Source organism: Aspergillus novofumigatus (genome assembly GCF_002847465.1).
Source record: "Aspergillus novofumigatus IBT 16806 chromosome Unknown P174scaffold_10, whole genome shotgun sequence".
NCBI lineage: Eukaryota > Fungi > Ascomycota > Eurotiomycetes > Eurotiales > Aspergillaceae > Aspergillus > Aspergillus novofumigatus.
In genome coordinates, this window is record NW_020194283.1 from 73,763 (window position 1) to 90,884 (window position 17,122).

The window sequence follows — 17,122 nt, forward strand, 5'->3', positions numbered from 1 at the left end:
TGCGACCCTACTCCAGAGCCATGGACGACTGGATGTTGAGTTGTATCAGGGTCAATGTGGAGTTGGTTTAGGGTTGACGTCCAGTCGAATGAGAGATATCGGGTTGGAATTTTGATATGAGTTAGGTTTTAGGTCAACTCCCATTTCGCTCCTGGCGTAACGCCTTGAACCTATCCGGAACTCTCCCGCTTCCCATGGTAGCTAGAATTAGTCCACTGGGGAGAGACTTTAAGCACCCTAATTCTGCTACAAACTTGGTGGGAGCGTTGGGTTGGGCTAGACCGTTATATCCAGTTCTAGCTTAGGTGCTAATCACTTATTGGCTGATGAGGGTCTCCTACCATCAGCTGGATATCTTATGGAGTCGTTCTCTTTGCCGGCAAGAAAATATCTAGTATGATACGTGCACTCTCTGAACGTATGACAGCCATCTTAGCTTGCACCTCAGCAATCATCTGTGTAGTGCTGAATGCTCATTAGTAGCTTATTGTAGTGGGCTAGCGGTAAAGGCCAGTGAGTAAATGCATTCCATGAAAGAGAACTGCATCTTTTAGGGATCCATACATCCAACTAATCCTAAAGAGATAGAGATCAACATTTTCCTTAGAATATTTACTCTTTTAAGTCCAGTTAACTGCCAGGGATGTAAACCCGCCCTAAGGCTTAAAATTTGCCTGCAGTCTGGATATGGGTGGTCTATCGCGAGTCTCCATAATTCCTTCATCAGAGTCATTGTCTGCAAACACTTCGAGCGCAAGATTGCCTACCTACTCATTGTGTCACTTCTGGAAGTAGTCAAGTTTCAAGGCGAATCCGACGGCACACTTCGACGTTTCGAGACATTGCTGGAGGATCTCATGAGGGAGCAATTACTGGATTAGAAAGGCGGAAGATGGCGTAGCCGGATCGGATTTGTTGTCGTTGCTGAATCATTTTTATATTGAAGATCGTTTGGACTGGGGCTGATTTATTTGATCGTGGATGCAACAGAGGGTATTGAAGAGGACTAGGGATATAATGCTGGCTAGTCATTGCGAGAATCAATCCAGAGTTTATATAGCGGAATGAGACAGCTGGACATACACATTGTGCCTATAAAATTGAACAATGAAATGAATCAATACAATAACAAAAGCTCACTCGTTGTGGCACGGGGAGCACACGCCATTATCTAAACTTTGAACATACAAGGAAAAAGGCATTGTTTGGAGGAACAGAAGGCATGCTCAAAGGAAACCTATCATAACTCCATTTGTAATTCTCAACTGATGTATATACAGAATGAACAGCGCTGCCAGATACTGACCGTCTTGAAGGTTCAGGCGCAGACAGGAGTGCAGGATCGCTAACTGAGAAGATTGCGCGAGGGGAGATTAAGCATGGGCTTCCGTCTTCGGGCGTGCGCAGACGATAAACATCCGCATAACCCGAGCAGGATTATTGACGTGCAACCGACCCGTACTGCCTAGGTGGTCTGGTCGTTCGACGGGCAACGGCGAACCATTTTCTCTTGACGGGATCCCCTGGCTCGAATCCCACCTTCCGGTCTTCTGTCAGCTTCCACAAAGCCTGCAGCAAAAACGGCGCCAAAGCCTGGTCAATCACCTCGTCCGGCACCGCCCCAAACATTGCCCTCACAATTTCGTGCAGTGTCATACCCCCTTTCCTCCTGCCTTCCGTCCCTCTGTCCCCTCCGCCTTCTCCCTCTCCTTCACCAATACTGACAGAATCCCTCGCACACGCATCTCCTTATGCCGGATATATTCCTCCAGCTTGCTAGGAAGGTCACCAATAACAGCCCCATGCGCAGGGTACCCAAGCACACAGCCCAAGCCCGCCATCAGCTCCAGACTCTCCATATACCGTCCCAGATCCGGGGCCACGCTGAACCCGTGCCCCAGCACATTATCCCCCGTGAACAGGGCGTTCTCTTCCTCAAGCAAGAAGCACATGTGGTCGACCGAGTGGCCGGGCGTGAAGACTGCGCGGACGGTCGCCCCCTCCACAGCGAAGATCTGTCCATCGTCAATAGACTTTTGACCTGGATCAGGGAGGTTTTTGTAGACGCGTTCGGCGAGGGTGGGGTTGTAGGAGATTAAATCCGGGACGCCGCCTGTGTGGTCGCCGTGCCAGTGGGTGAGGAGAATATGTGAGATGGAGATGTTGTTCGAGCGCAGGAGCTTAGTGATGCGGCTGAGCCAGATGGGGAGACCCTGCCGGTGTTAGCTTCATAGGGGGTTGGATAGGGAGTTGGTACCTACCTGCCCGGTATCGATCAGGATGCGAGACGGCCCTGTTCCGACTAGATAGGTGTTGGTTCCTTGTAGGTGCATGGCACCTGGATTCCCGCCGAGGATGCGGATTACTCTGCTGCTGAGGGTTGAGGTATCGGGGAGAGAAGGGAGAGTAGCATCCTGCCCGGAGAGGTAATCCTCCCAGAAGGCCTGGTTGAATGGCATGCGGAGGCCCATTGTATTGCGTCCGCAGAGTATACAGGACTCTATATTTCTCACTCAGCGAATACAGATTATCTTAGGGTAGGGAGCTGGCAGAAAGGTTTTGTTGTGTTTTAATCCGGGCTGTTGCTCCATGTTGAATGCTAAAATCCGATATCAGAGATGCCGAGACGCCAAAATCCGAGGCTTGCTTTGTAGCAGGCTACCCTTGTGATGGAGATTGAGACGAACATAAGCAATACGCCCTGAATCTAGGCAGCATTGTGGAAGAAAATGCGGTACAGCCAGGTTGGTCATGCAGAAAGAGCCTGGTATGCTATCGAGATGAGTTTGTAGTACGATGCGAAGAATATCGTGAGCCTGGCTTCTAGACAGAAATGGTCTTATATTGTTTACATTATCTGACTGGTGTATTATGCGAAGCACCTAGAACATGATTGTTGTCGGTAATTTTCTGCCAGAAACCGGCGACCGATCGAAAAAGTCTCATCCCTATTGGAACAGGAAATCCGCCTCCCCAAACAACAGAATCTAAAATCCGGATCACCGGTCGGATGGCTAATTGTCTTATCCCCTACTTCAGTCTAACGGCATATGGAAAAAGAGAGACGGAAGGACGGAGTCTATCTAAGGAAGAAACATGTTCGAATCGGCATAGTCAATATCCGACATCAGCTGCTCCCACGTCGGCAACGACGGCTCCGCGTCCACTTGAGGGCTCTGGCCCGCAAGCAGCGGCGGTTGGTTCTCAATATCGAACTGCAACAACAACGAATCCAGATCGAGTTTGGCCAACGGCTGTACGGGCCCCATTGGAGCCAAATCCACACCGAGCTGGGAATGAGCATGGGAGAAAGCTGTCGGCCAGGACAGGTCGCTGAGGGTCTCACTCGGGGCGCTGCTGGCCCCCGAGTGCGGCGGCGTGGGTGCAGCAGATGTCACGGCACTGCTACCGAGGCTGAATGTCGGACTACGTCTTGCGGGCTGCAAAAGAGGGCCCGCTTTGTCCCGTGTCCGACATTTCAATTTCTCCAGTGGACGCTGGATTGCTTCCTTTTCGCCCGCGACTCCTTTGCGGCGCAGGAGCTGATAACATGCCTCGATGGTTGGCCACGCGGCCTGGATTCGGGCCACATCCGGGCAGAGGATGCACTCGTTGATGGCGACCGCCAGCACGTGCCACGGCATCGTCACGTACCAGCGGAATCTCTCGCCGCGGGGATCTGTGTGCATCAGGAGTGCCTTTTCCAAGACGTTGAGGGCCAGGCGGAGAAGCTCGTGGTTGTGCTCCTGCGGGCCTGGAGACGGCGAGGGCGGCGGCTGGCTACTGCCGTTATTGGGTTGCGGGAGCTGGAGCGGCCGTAGCGCGGACAGCCGGGCGCAAGAGACGAGACATTGCGTGCCGTGCCAGGTGAACCACGCGTACGGCGAGGATTCGGGATCGCAGAAGTGCAACAGGCGGAGCGCATTCTGTTCAAAGCGCTGCGCGTGTTGCTGTTGAGACGCCCTGTGCTGGGGTGATGATGCCGCGGCGCCAAAATTCAGGGCCCGCCCTGCTAGCTGGATGTGGTATGTGACCAGGGCAAATGTGGTATCGCACAGCCCCTCCCTGTCTGGGATGTCATGGGTTATGGTTGGATCGAAATCCGAGTCGTTGATATGCTGAGGCAGACAGAATGTGGAGGTGGCCTCTTCAGTGTTGATGAGCGGTTCGGAGGCCTGGCTGAAGGAGGCCTGCAGGTCCATCAGTGAGATGGTGAGCCACAACCGCCTGCGCATTTGTTGGCTGAAGAAGGTCTCATCTCGGTCCCGGTGGAGACCGAGCGCCTTTGCCAGCCGCACGGCCACCGCCGTCAGCGTCCATGCGGCCTGACTCTGGTTTTCCGATCTCCTGGCAATCTATTCCACGGGCTTTAGTAAAACAGTGCTTGTCTCGGTCTCGAGCCTTGTTCAGGACACTGGTACTTACGAGGTAAAGCACAAATGCTTGCAGACCAGTGATACTGGGAGACACCAGCAACCCACTTCTCTCCAGTGCGGCCTCACACGCTCTTCGAGAATCCTCCGCAATGCCGCTGGACCTGCTCCTTTGAAACATTGCCCAATATTGATCGTCGGTCAAACTCGCGGCAGCCGCGTAGCAAATGGCAGACCACAACGCATCAACGGCAACGTGCCTCTCCGGATAATCGAGGTACCGCTCCCCATGTAGCATCCACTTCTCGACACTTGGCCGGTGCAGGATTTTGATGATGGGGTCGACTTGCTGGAGGTAGATCTGGCATAACTGCCTTGTCATTTCTTTGTCTTCGAGGACTGGAGTCCAGGTATGGGGTTGGTTATTATTTGCACTCAAGCCAAGGAAATGAAACCCGCCGTCGTCCATTTTCGACACGTTAGGTGCTAGCGGGCTATGCGTATCCGATTTGGTCTCTGAGCTCGATCCTACGTCGCCACCAAGGTCTTCTATCTGATCCACCACCCACGGGAAACGGTCAGCATTCCCAGCGCCAGTCTAGATGGGCCCATGCGACATTTGCCTACCTCTCCAAGCAAACTAGTCCAGAAACAATCAGGCTGTGAAGTCAAGGGTGGTTGCTTCTGGTTAATTGGAATGGACAAACTGCATGATAATGAGCTTGTTGGCGCCGGATATGAATTGTTAAAAACCGACTGTTCCTCGTCAGCACGTCCGACTATACATCGGTATGCGCAACTAACCTGGCTAACAGGTGCCGGACCCGGGTCTTGCATGGCCGCACGCATGCTGTTGACTACCGCCTCAAGCCGGTGGACGCGTTTCCTGAGGTCGTCGTCAACTGCCCCCACGGAGTCGGAGGAAGCATCTGTCTGCTTCTTTTCCTCTGAAGATACCGGACCCGCAACAGGGGTAGGCGCGCGTGCGGGCACGAGCGCTGGGGACATTGGGCGAGCTCGCCGCGCATGGACACCTCGTGGCAGGCGTGGCCGATGGACAGGGACACAGACCACGCCTGCCGAGACACAGTTGGTGCAGGGATCGACCTTGTCGCACTTGATCTTGCGCTCGCGGCAGAGCTCGCAGCTGAGACGGGGAGTCGAGGGGCGTTTCCGCTGATTACTTTTCTCCATCTTGATAACAGATGGTGGTGGGATGCCTGGGCACGAGTTTATATCTATATATGCTTTATCGGACCAAACAAGCGAAAAGAAGCCTCATGGATTTCTTGTTTCCGGAACAAGCTAGGGTGGCGCTATCTATATTCAAGTTGCATAAGCCCTAGGTCTCAGGACACGAGGCAAACACGAGGAAGCCACCAGGTGAACACGAGGATGAAACCATTGGCAATGTAACGCAACCCCTGCAAGTGACTGGGATAGACCACCCATTATAAGGATGTTGCCTGGAATCTTCTCTTAAACTGACGGAAGTGGGCTTGGCGCTTTTTCACTTTAAGAGGTGACTCCTACATCTTCTATCGGTGGATCGCAGAACAATGACCGAGCGACTACGATAGGGTAGACAGCCATCACATAGTTGCAGGCAGATGCGGGTTGATTGCTGTTGCGCGAAAGGTGGGCATACAAAAGATGAAATATGCCGGGCAGGATGCATGGCAGGATTCTGTTGTAGGGGAGTGGACGTATCGGAATGCTCGTAGCCTCATTGTACTAACAGCACAATTAGGTAGAACGGAGCAGATATCAATTGGTACTGGCTAGTCATGCAAGCATGCTAGTGTTGTGGAACATGAAATAAGCGACCTGATATCAGCCTCGAGAAGCTTTGTTCTCGACAAGCCCATGTGATGGTGTGCGCGTCGACCACCATGATCAAGATGCCCAGATTCTTATCTCGATCTATATTCTGACACGTATCAAGTTCTCTGCTGATTGGAGCGCTTTTACTCGTGTTTACGTGGCCAAATCTACTCCATTTGCCCAATACGAGCATGGACCGTGGTAGCGTCCAGCGAGAAGGTGGTGATATTCCTTATGCCTATTTCAGTCTGGCCTTATTTTCCATAACCTTATTTATATTCGAAGACGATCTTCTTCAGATAACCCTACCATCACTGCCTAGGGCTTCCGTGCCTTGTACCGTCTTCGTCACTCTTTGCTGCGGTTTTCTTGTCTGTTTCTCATCGAGATGGATACAAGGTCTTTTGATCCTCATTACTCTCCACTGCCATCCATGCATAATAACCACAAAGGTCGCCAGTGCTCTCATTCTCAGCATCGGCCCCACATTCCCAGCCCTAAGTGTCAAGTCTCGCTGCAATGTGGTGGAGGAAATTCATCTGCCTCGCCAATCATCTCAACCCGGCATTATTCCCCGTGAGACTAGTACGTAGTGGACACGGCCAGAGCTCAACTCTTTCAGGATTCCGCACCTGAATTCTTGGCTGGCGGGTCCTCGTGTTCATCACACCATTGCACCGGCGACTCGGATTGCTCTGGCTTCCGATTCCCAGAAAAGCGATATTTGCCGAACGTGCAGATCATACCATAGACGGCTAGAAGTGGGTTACCAGGAGTCCCCAGAAAGGGGTATCCAATCATGTCTCAAGTGCTGGTCCAGGTTTTGTCTCTATAAATATTAGACGCGAACTAACAAGTACTCGGTGTCAGGCCACGTTACACCTCGGTTCCAAGAGAACTCTGTCCAAAGCGATCCTTATTACTACATTCAAGTCTGCAATGAGATGTTCTTTTGTGTTGCATTATCCTTGGGATTCCACTATCAGTAATCTTTTGTCCCACAATAGGGAGCAACCAATTGTATCCCCCAGCCAGCCCTGGCTCGATGGCGCTTTGAGACGGGGCCAGATACCCCGTAAAGTATGACTAGGTTCCTCACTAATTCTGACACCACGCTAAATATTTATTAGCAGAATACAGACCGAGGGCTAGACTGTCTCCGGCCTGCTTCCAGAGAGCGGTTAGGTGGCCTCAACATCACTGTAACCATGTCATTATTATCTAGTAACTAGTGCAAGCCGTTCAAAGGCACACTGGCTTCTTCTGCGAAAGCTCCCGCCACTGAGCCATCGGCCGATGCAGCGCATAGAACCGCTGTTTGGACCGTCGTACCGCGTCCTGTGATCTTTTCCACGCTCGGTCATAGTAACTCCGAATCGCCACGCCCAAATCGCCCCCACACCGGCCGCAACAGCAGCAGCCAGCTCGACACCATCCGCCAGTGCATGATTGCCTCCCTCACCGCCAAATATGGGCATTGCATGCCACGAGTCGCCGACGAAGGCGACGCCCCGACCTACAGCAAGCTGCATGTCCTCTTGCGTCACAGAGACGCACCGGACGGTCCAATGAAACACCCGGTGATGTTGGATAGCCTCACCATTGAGAAACAGACTCCACGGCTTGGCCAGATCGCGGGACGCAAGCTCCTCCACCAGCGCTGGGGGGATCTGCTTCGCGTCCTCCGGGGCGCGATTGGGCCGGTACAGCGGGTCGTCCTCTCCGCCGCTCCAGGCCGGCCGTGAGTACGACCAGTCCATGTGGACGTACGTCTTCGTCATGTTGCAGACGGCGAACGGCGCGTTGAAGCCATCGCCGACACCCGCGAGGACGTTGGACTCTCCGGTGTGTGGCCGGAATAGCCGGTCGAAGTCGACCCTGGGCAGCTGGAACTCGCCATGATAGAGCACCGCAGGGACAGTTTCGGGCTGGACATCCGGGAGGACCTGAGATCGAACTATACACATAATTATCGGTTTAGTCCTACAAATGCTAGAGGAGCAGTTCCTACCAGTCGAGTTCACCCCGTCCGCAGCAACCACCATCAGCCCCCGATAGAACGACCCGTTCTCAAACTCGACCCGCACATCCCCCAAGCTCCCCTCCACCCTCTTCAGCCGATGTCCGTACCGCACATCCAGTTCCTCTTCCCCACAGTCCGCAATCCACCTGCGCAACGCATTCCGGTTCGCGCGGACAATCTCCTCCTTTGTCGACGAGTTCGCGTCCGGCACAAAGAGTTTCTTTGCGGTCCCGTTATCCCATACAACCTGGTCGATCCAGCCCGAGCCGCCGATTTCCCTGTCCGGTGCGACGCCGCGCGTCAAGCTTCGTAGCGGCAGGTCCCCGAGAGCGGACAGCAGTGTCGCGTAGCCCCATTCGCGCAGGCTGATGGCGAAGCCTTGGCTACGATCTGGGCTGGATGCTTCGAAGACGATGTTCGGGATGCCGCTATTTGTTAGCAGCCGGGCGGTTGTGAGGCCTGAGATGCCGGCTCCGATGATAAGGATAGGGAGTGGGGGGGCCATTGTAGTTTACACGGTGATTTGGGCAGGCAAATGGAAATGATCTAGGTCCCCTTAGTTGCTTTCATCTTCTGGTCTTAGGCCAATGTATCGCTGCAGAGGAAAGCGAGCTGCAAAGGCTGTGGGTAAAACCCGAGGGGAAAGAGCGGATTTTGGATGGAGACTCCGGGTTTTGGCGCCGGATTTTAATGATTAGAAGTATGCAAGGGACTCTACAACTATCGCTTTTTAATATGCGCATCAGACAAGGCACGAAGAACAACTAAATTTGGCATGAGGGTAGTCAGTGATGGTGATTCTGGAAAGTGTGGGCGAGATAGATGCTTAGCTAGCTACATAAACATAATTATATAGAATAATCCTTGATTGGCTTGATGATCCAAGTTCGTAAACAGACCATGTGGCTTGCCGATTTAACATTCAAATATAGGATCAGGCTTGTAACCCGGTGAGAAGTTCGACAGAAAGCCCACTGAAGGCTGGAAAAATCCAGGAGTATCTCATGGAGAATGTACACGCCTGTAGTAGATATCCATTTAATTTTACAGATATTTTATCATTTTTCCGGGATTAGAGGAATTGAGTAGATGATAGCTGTAGATTGATTGGCAAATGATCAAGAAAAATTTCTATATGGATAGGCAAAGGAGGATCTATTAGCAATACTCTTCCAACCATGCCGTCATCTCGCCGATAGTCGGACACTCCAGGAACAGCGAGCTCTTAATCTCGATTCCCAGTTCTGCACGGAACTTCTCTGACAACACAAGCGACATGAGCGAGTCGATGCCTAGCTGCACGAAGCTTGCGTCCGGCGTCAGCGCGTCGATTTCTAGCCCGGTCTCGCGAGCCATCACCTGCAGGCACTGGCCCACCACGCCGGCGTCTACCGGATCGCCCCGATCCGATGTGGCCGGCGTTACGACTGCGGATTCGCCCGGGGACTCTTCCTCGGAGGGAGGGGTGAGCGGGGGTGTGGAGACTTGGCTCTTGCTGGTGGCGGCGGGGAATGGGATTGCGACTGGGTTGCTTGTGAGCGCTGGGATTGAGACAGGGACCGCAGCAGCAGCAGGAGCAGTGCCTTTCTTCACGCTGGTGGCGCTGGGAGCGGTCTCCTGCCGCTGCTGTTCCGTATGGGAATCCGCAGCGGGCGAGAAGAACCTGTCCATGAGAAGCCGCGGGACGCGACGGAATCGAATCTGGCCGACCATGCCCACAATCCGCTCGCCCTGCAGAATGTACACGTCACCTGCGTACATGTTGGCCTCCTCCGGCAATGGGAACATGCGCACGTAGCTGCGATATTTGCCGCCGGCCTTCAGCGGGTTCAGCAGACGGAAGCTGGAGCATCCGGGCGTGACGTAGAAGTAATCCCTGGTATTGGACGCATCGCTGCCATTCATGACCAGGCCGGCCAGGTGCGAGACACTGTCAATCCAGTGTGGCGGCGTGTGCCAGGTACCGTGCCGCTCAGCGACGAGCGTCACCTCCGCGACGGCCTCGTGCTCGTGCAGCACCACCTGATCCATCCCCCGATACCGGTCTGCGTAGTCGACGACGTTCTTGAAGAGCGCATAGGCCAGCGGCTTGGAGAGCTTGCTCGCCTTGCCTTCTGCGGCGCGCTGCTCTAGCGCCTCAATGCGGCCTCGGACCAGGTGGGAGATCCGGTCCCACTCCCTGGTCCACGCGGCCGGGTCTTCGAACCGGACCACGCCTGTAGCGAAGTGTTCGGCGGCGCACTCGCCCGTCTCGGCGCTCGCGTTGAACCAGGCAAGTGACATGGAGCTAGTGGACAGGTCCAGGTGTGCCTTGAGCACAAGCGGCTGGACGCTTCCTTTCTTCTCGAGGGCGACCTGGGCGTGCAGGACTTCGACGTCTGAAAGGTTCATGTGCACATCTTTGACCGTGGGAACGAGTCGGCGGTAGAGGTATTCACCAACAGTGAAGGCCATGTCAGACCAGATAGACTGTACAGAAAGTTAGCCACATGATATCTTGCAGGCATATATACAGACGGAAAATATAAGACAAAAAATTCAGAATAAAATGACATACCGAAGTTGCAACGCCGCAGTTATTCATCCTATGACCATGAAGAGCCTCCAGGAAATCAGGATGTTGCATGTCAGAGAGGACATGGAGGGTGGCCGTTGTCGCCTCGACCGTCTCAGCGGTGATCTGGTGAACCAACGAGGTGCGGAGCGCTGAAGGGCGCGACAGGGACAGAGACAGAGGGGCTTTCTTTTGCCCGTACTTGAGCAGTGCCTTGTCCAACGTCCATGTTCCAATGTACGGAATCCAGTAGTCAGTCTCATTCCAGCTGTAGGTGGGCAATTTCAGCAGCGAGTACGCCCGCTCGCGGGGCCGGAAGTATTCCGCCCAGCAAGGCGTGTGCCCTGCTAGGTGAAGGGTGACCAGGCTCTTGGACATGGTCGCCAGGTTGTCTTCGTTGCGCCGGCATGAGGAGATCACGGATGCGGAGCTGTCGATGCCACGCACAAGGCCAGCGCAAATGGGGTGCGGCCCGACATCGATCCAGATCGTCTTGGCGTCTACCAGGCCGAAGTCCTGAGCGGCTTCAATGGCCGCGACAAAATCCACTGCCTCGCGGGTCGCACGGCGCAGGTACTGTGCGTTGATGGACTTGCGGTCGAACACAACGCTTCCCAGCAGGGGGACAGCACGGGGATGCTGGGAGCCTTGAACGCGATGGGCGTCGCCAACGCCTCCAGCGAGTCCAAGATGGGGTCCATTTGTGCGGTGTGGAAGGCGAATGGCACATCCAGCTGCGTGCATTTGATGCTGTTTGCCTCAAGGGCCTGGCGGATCCTATTGATATCCTCTTTAGTGCCGCCGATGACGGTATCTTGTGGAGTGTTGCGACAGCACACTTCGTAGGCTATTTCAGCAGTCTCGGGGCTGCCTGCAGTAAGCTCTTCAATATCATCCTCGGACGCGCGAACGGACAGCATCGACTGGCTGCCTGGAGTGCATCGTTCTTCGGTCAGCTGCGCGCGCCGTCCAACGAGGTAAAGAGCGTCCGCAGCTGAGATGACGCCGGCAACAGCGAATGCAGCGTATTCACCAAGACTGTGCCCCACGACAGCGCTAATGCGAATGCCTAGGTGCGACCAGAAGCGTGCCATGGCAATTTCCAGCACCACAACACTAAGCTGTGTAAGAACGGGCGACGCGGCCCCATCGTCAATGCTACCGTCGATGACGGGGACAACGGACGGGAATCCCAGCCGCTGTGCAATCTGGTCAAGCTGGAGCACCTGCGTACGGAAATAGGGAAACTCGGCGAAGAGCTCCCGGCCCATGCCGCGGTAGTAGGCGCCCTGGCCAGTGAAGGTCAGCACCACGGACGGCGCGTCGTTCGGGATGGCCCGCAGCTCGGCAGACGCCTTGGGATTGTCCAGCCAGGAGCGGAGAGTCTTCTCTAGAGCCGCGATGTTGGAGGCTGCGGCCCCAAACCGCATGCTGTGGTGCATCCGCCGCGCGCAGAGAGTGTATGAAAGGTCCGCAAGGTCTGCGTCGGGGTTCTGATCCAGCCACGACAGCAGTTTCTCGATATTGGCCTGCAGAGACTTCTTGCTCTTTGCGGAGATGACTACCGGATGAGCTGTGCGGTCGTCCTCAGTTGAAGGCTTCACTCTCTCCGGGGCGTCTTCCAGGAGTACGGTGGTGTTGCCGCCGTGCGCTCCAAACGAGTTCACGACCGCAAGACGCTTTTTGCCAGCAGGCCGTGGCCAAGGGGTGTTCGCCATGGCCAAACCCACGTGGCGTCGATCGAGGTCCTTGGGAATGATCGGGTTGATCTCGGTTTTGATGCCGATGTGCTTGGGAATCATGTTCTTTTGGTACACCAGGAGCGCCTTAAGCAGGGAAGCGATGCCCGCCGCTGCCTCACCATGCCCGATGTTACTCTTCACTGCACCCAGATACAGACGCTGATCGGGTCGACGGCGAGGCATAGAGGGCGCAAAGACATCGGACACCGATTCGGACTCCACCGCATCACCGGCCTGGGTGCCAGTGCCATGAAGCTCGACATAGCTCACATCCAGGGGGTTGACGCCCGCCTGGTGCAGCACCTGGCGGTAATTGTCCTTTTGCGCGCCAGCATGAGGGTGTGTGATCGAGACAGCCTCAGCGGAATGGTTCGTGCGAGCACCCAGAACCACAGCCAGGATGTTGTCGTTGTCCGCCTCGGCATCTTCTAGCCGCTTGATGACGACCGACCCTACTCCATCTGCGCGGCAATACCCGTCGGCGTCCTTGTCCCAAACCTTGCATTGTCCCGTCTTGGAGAGGAAGTGGCCGTTCCCAAGACCGGCGTAGTTGTCCGGGTCGGTGATGACGTTCAGCCCCCAGCAATGACCGTATCGGCCTCTCCGGACCACAGTGCCGAGCACGCTGCCTGCACTGCCGCCAGGCCACTCGAACAGGCAGTGTCAATGTTGAACGAAGGGCCGGAAAACTTGAAGAAGTAGTTGATTCGCCCATTGGCAAAGGCGCGCTCGCCACCAGGCACCGCATACGTGCTGATGTTCTGGGAGGCGTTCAGCTCCCGCCAGTCGTCGCTCGCTTGTCCGTAGAATGTGCCGATGCGGTTTGGCTGGGTAGACGGGGTGCGGCCGGGGACAAGGCCTGCCATTTCCATGGCCTCGTATGCGGTGACAAGGGCAAGCCGGTGCATGGGGTCCGTTTGCTCGGCCTAGTTCATTGTTAGTATCGTTGCAAGGAGGAAGACCGGGGTTTGGTAGATGAGTTTTACCTCACGCGGGGACATATTGAAGAACCCGGCATCAAAGTAGCCTGGCCGATCAATGAAATTTCCAAACGGAGTCTGAGTGGCATTCTCCGTCTTTCCTGTAGGGTCATAATGTGTGTTCAGGTCGAATCGGTCCGGCGGCACTGTAGTGAGGGTATCGCGTCCCTGCTCAAGCAGCTCCCAAAACAGCTCGGGGTCATTGGCGCCTCCGGGTAGCCGGCAAGCCATACCAACGATGGCGAGCTTTGAGGCCGCGTAGGAAGAGGGGCGGCGGGCACCATAGTCTCCGTATACCCAGGACACCAAATCGCGCCGGACCCGCCCCAGCGCGGGGAAGTCGGTCTCGATGGCTGTCAGGATTCCATTCAGGACCTGTGACATGCGGAATGAGTCTATCCGATAGCTTCCGGTCGGTTCCTTAAGCTTGACGTGCTCAAGGATACCGGCCGTAACGTTGTCCACGTAGATCGTGCCGGTCAGCAGCTCGGTGCCAATCTCCAGGAAGAGCTCACCGGCTGTCTTGGCCACGAACGGTTTGCCGGTCTGGGAGGAGATCAAGGGGAGTCGCACAGGCCGGGAGCTTGGGATCACAGACTTGGCGCTGTTTATAACAATCTCGATATCGTCGAGACTGTATAGATGCGGTGCGTGACAGAGACCGTCGTACACGGGCAGCGCGAAGGACTTGGAGTATCGCAAGCTGGGCGAGTGTTGGAAGGCGGCTTTGACGCGTGACGGTGGCCCACTCACACTTACGGACGTCTTGTCCGCAGCGCTGACAAAGACCTTGGTGAGCTCCGGGTTCTGCGTGACTGCATTGAACTGAGAAAGCTCCTCTTGAACTGCTTCGTGCGACATCCCCGTGACGACGTGCGCCCAACTCTGAAGCGTTCCATCCGACTGGGGCGCTTCGAGCTTCGTCGAGATGTCGGCAACATACACCCCCAGGCGGAAGGAGACGCGAACGCTTTCGGCTCCAACCTTGGCTACATCTGCCAAGCTGCTGGATAGAGACACGGCAGCGCCGGCGAGGATGCCGATGCTCAGGCCCGCGAGAATGGTCTCGGATGGATCTAGGTCCCATTCGATATCCTCAGCTTCATAGTTCCTAGACAGTTTCCTTAGGTCAATATAAAGTCCAAGAGTCACAGGAGGAGTAAAAATAAATACCCGATGAGCATGCCAAGTTCGAGTATCGTAAGTAACGCACTCTCCATAGCAGCCCCTAGAGCGCCCTGGCGAAAGTCGACCTCGGCCAGCGTGCAGGCCGTGTTGAAGTGAGGCACTAGTTCCTGGAGCTGTTGAGGCAGGTTGGCCACCTCCTCTTTGAGAATAGCCGTGGATTCATCGAGAAAGACCGACAGCAGCCTGAACCGCCGGTCCTTGCTGTGTTGGTGCAATCGCCGGAACAAGTCCTTCAGGTCATCGCTAGGGAATTCATTCCCGAACCATACTGTCTGTGCACGAGGTGTCGCCATGATTGTTATTCGAACGAGGTTGATGTTGAGTGCCGATCAATGCTCTTCTGCAGGATATCGTGAGCCAGATATGGTCGGATTTACGGCCCCTTGAGGCACAATAATAACTAACCTGCAAATAGGCATCCTCCCACGTGTGCTACACTCGACTCGGTTAAATCCGAAATATGCAAAATCCGAGACATTGTAAAAGGCGCAACAAACGCTATTTTCCTGATCCCTAGAATCCGCCTCGTATTGCCCACGATGAACCCGCAAAGGCCGAACAATATCCGGAAAACGGCGCACTTATGCCAAAATCCGACATCGATAAGGAATAATATAATCCGGCGAAGGCTCAAATCCAAAAACCCTGTAGGCCCACAGATACTACTTCTTGCAACAGAGCTTACTTGGAGACCGAGAGCGCTTAAAGCGATCAATTCAAGGCAGAGTTCGTCATCCACCGGGGTCATACATATCCTCAGAGAGTTACCCAGCATGTCTCCTCTTCCGCTAAATGGCAAAAGCCGTGGCGCATCCCCAGGTTACACCGAACCACTGCCCATTTTCGATGCCCTTTGCCGTTCCCTCCCTGTGGGGACTGAGGACGAGCAGTTCTGGTGGAAGCTGACGGGCCGACACCTTGCCCGGATGATGCTCGAGGCGGGCTATCCCGAGCATCGCCAGGTGGAATGCCTACTCTTCCATCGCTTCAAGATAGTGCCAACCTTCGGTCCTCAGCCCCACTCTGCCGACCCGTGGTACAGGAGCCGGGTGGCTGCGAGTGCGGGAGACGGTGCTCCCATCAGCTACAGCTGGCGTTTTGGCACGGCGGACAGAAAGCCCTATATCCGCAACTATATCGAGCCTCTGGGCCCTCTGACGGGGACTGCGGCCGACCCGAATAATGAGACCGCGACCAGGGCGTTTCTGCAAGACCTCACCACCACCCTGCCGAATCTCGATCTGTCGCTCTTCTGGACGTTTGAGCCCCATCTTGTTTCGCGGTTTTCCGACAAAGCGGACCGGGAGAAGTACGCGGGTCCGTCGGTGCTGACTGGCGTGGAGCTTTCGCCCGAGTCGGACGCCATCGAGATCAAGATGTACCTGTATCCTCGGATACCCGAACAGATCAGCCAGCTCCTCAGCACTATCATTCCAAAGGCGATGCGTGAGGCCTACGGCGAAGACGTGTGTCTCGACAGTCTGAATCTCGTGAAAGACTTTCTGACCAACCACCCCGACGGGCGCCAGCTTAGTCCTCGTGGAACAACCGGCATTGACTGCTGCAAGGTGCAAGACTCGAGGGTGAAATTCTACGTCGCGACGAACAACACTTCCTTCGATCACATTGCCACCGTCATGACCATCGGAGGCCACCGGCCCTTGTCGAAGGAGGTCCTCGACAAGCTGCGGGAGCTGTGGTATGAGCTGAACGGACTGCCGTCTGATTTCCCCACGTCAGAGCAGGTGCCAACTGGCCAGGCGGAGGAGGGCCCATCGGGCCACCATGGTGTAGGCTTCTATTACGATATCCAGCCGCGTCTTGCCCTCCCCGATGTCAAAGCGTTCATCAACGTGCGCAAGCATGCCAAGAGTGATCTGGCTGCAGCGGAGACAGTGATTGGCTTCCTGGAGCGTCACGGCCAGGGCCACCATAATCCAAGGGCTTACCTGAACGTCCTCCGGGACATCGTGCCGGCTGAGGAGCTAGAGACGCGCGTGGGTGCCCAAGCCTTCTACTCGGTTGCAGTCAAGAAGGAGGAGCTAGACATCACCGCATACTTCATTCCGCAGGTTTATCGACGCTTTGCTTCCGTCCAGGTGGAGTTGAATGGACAGCGACGGAGTAGATTTGAGTAAGCCAGCAACAGCTGGTGGATCGTTAGCGTATTCAGACGTATTTAGTGCATCCAGGCTTGGCCAGAGCGCCGTTGTTGTTGTTGATGACCTTTCTTATATAGCAAGCACTCTAGCACTCTCAGCACGTTGATCCCGTCAGCTATACTTGCCAACCTATGTTAACGAGTCTCATGTTGGATCTGTCAGTGAACCATCCCACCACAGCAAAGGCGCTGTTTCCTAAAATTGCGTGTTTTTCGTTTGTAGTCCACTCTGGTATCTATTAGAACACAAATGTGTATGACAGAGTAGTGAGGCAGC

At 55.0% G+C, this 17,122-nt stretch overlaps 6 protein-coding genes across 6 annotated transcripts; 2 read left to right on the forward strand and 4 right to left on the reverse strand.

Moving 5' to 3' along the window:
* Positions 1-1,241: 1,241 nt before the first annotated feature.
* On the reverse strand, positions 1,242-2,785 carry nscB (metallo-beta-lactamase type thioesterase nscB). Its single transcript, XM_024828414.1, has 3 exons — positions 2,262-2,785; positions 1,726-2,213; positions 1,242-1,684 (listed from the first exon to the last, which is right to left on the reverse strand). Exons 1-3 carry the CDS (start codon positions 2,469-2,471, stop codon positions 1,438-1,440), a joined length of 945 nt encoding a protein of 314 aa, XP_024677755.1. The 5' UTR covers positions 2,472-2,785; the 3' UTR covers positions 1,242-1,437.
* A 60-nt stretch (positions 2,786-2,845) lies between these two features.
* nscR (Zn(II)2Cys6 domain-containing transcription factor nscR) lies at positions 2,846-5,625 on the reverse strand. Its single transcript, XM_024828415.1, has 4 exons — positions 5,178-5,625; positions 5,001-5,129; positions 4,426-4,926; positions 2,846-4,355 (listed from the first exon to the last, which is right to left on the reverse strand). Exons 1-4 carry the CDS (start codon positions 5,565-5,567, stop codon positions 3,084-3,086), a joined length of 2,292 nt encoding a protein of 763 aa, XP_024677756.1. The 5' UTR covers positions 5,568-5,625; the 3' UTR covers positions 2,846-3,083.
* A 595-nt stretch (positions 5,626-6,220) lies between these two features.
* P174DRAFT_54251 (uncharacterized protein) lies at positions 6,221-7,132 on the forward strand. The gene is made up of 2 exons (XM_024832382.1): positions 6,221-6,958; positions 7,068-7,132. The coding sequence occupies exon 1, from the start codon at positions 6,389-6,391 to the stop codon at positions 6,788-6,790; it is 402 nt and encodes a 133-aa protein (XP_024677757.1). The 5' UTR covers positions 6,221-6,388; the 3' UTR covers positions 6,791-6,958; positions 7,068-7,132.
* A 282-nt stretch (positions 7,133-7,414) lies between these two features.
* nscC (FAD-dependent monooxygenase nscC) lies at positions 7,415-8,725 on the reverse strand (the record flags this gene model as incomplete). Its single annotated transcript, XM_024825925.1, has 1 exon — positions 7,415-8,725. The coding sequence occupies one exon, from the start codon at positions 8,723-8,725 to the stop codon at positions 7,415-7,417; it is 1,311 nt and encodes a 436-aa protein (XP_024677758.1).
* Positions 8,726-9,305: 580 nt separating this feature from the next.
* On the reverse strand, positions 9,306-15,006 carry nscA (non-reducing polyketide synthase nscA). Its single transcript, XM_024829274.1, has 6 exons — positions 14,670-15,006; positions 13,503-14,607; positions 13,172-13,442; positions 11,379-13,115; positions 10,778-11,322; positions 9,306-10,689 (listed from the first exon to the last, which is right to left on the reverse strand). Exons 1-6 carry the CDS (start codon positions 14,975-14,977, stop codon positions 9,379-9,381), a joined length of 5,277 nt encoding a protein of 1,758 aa, XP_024677759.1. The 5' UTR covers positions 14,978-15,006; the 3' UTR covers positions 9,306-9,378.
* Positions 15,007-15,339: 333 nt separating this feature from the next.
* nscD (prenyltransferase nscD) lies at positions 15,340-17,013 on the forward strand. Its single transcript, XM_024828416.1, has one exon. The coding sequence runs from the start codon at positions 15,458-15,460 to the stop codon at positions 16,820-16,822; it is 1,365 nt and encodes a 454-aa protein (XP_024677760.1). The 5' UTR covers positions 15,340-15,457; the 3' UTR covers positions 16,823-17,013.
* The last annotated feature ends 109 nt before the right edge of the window (positions 17,014-17,122 follow it).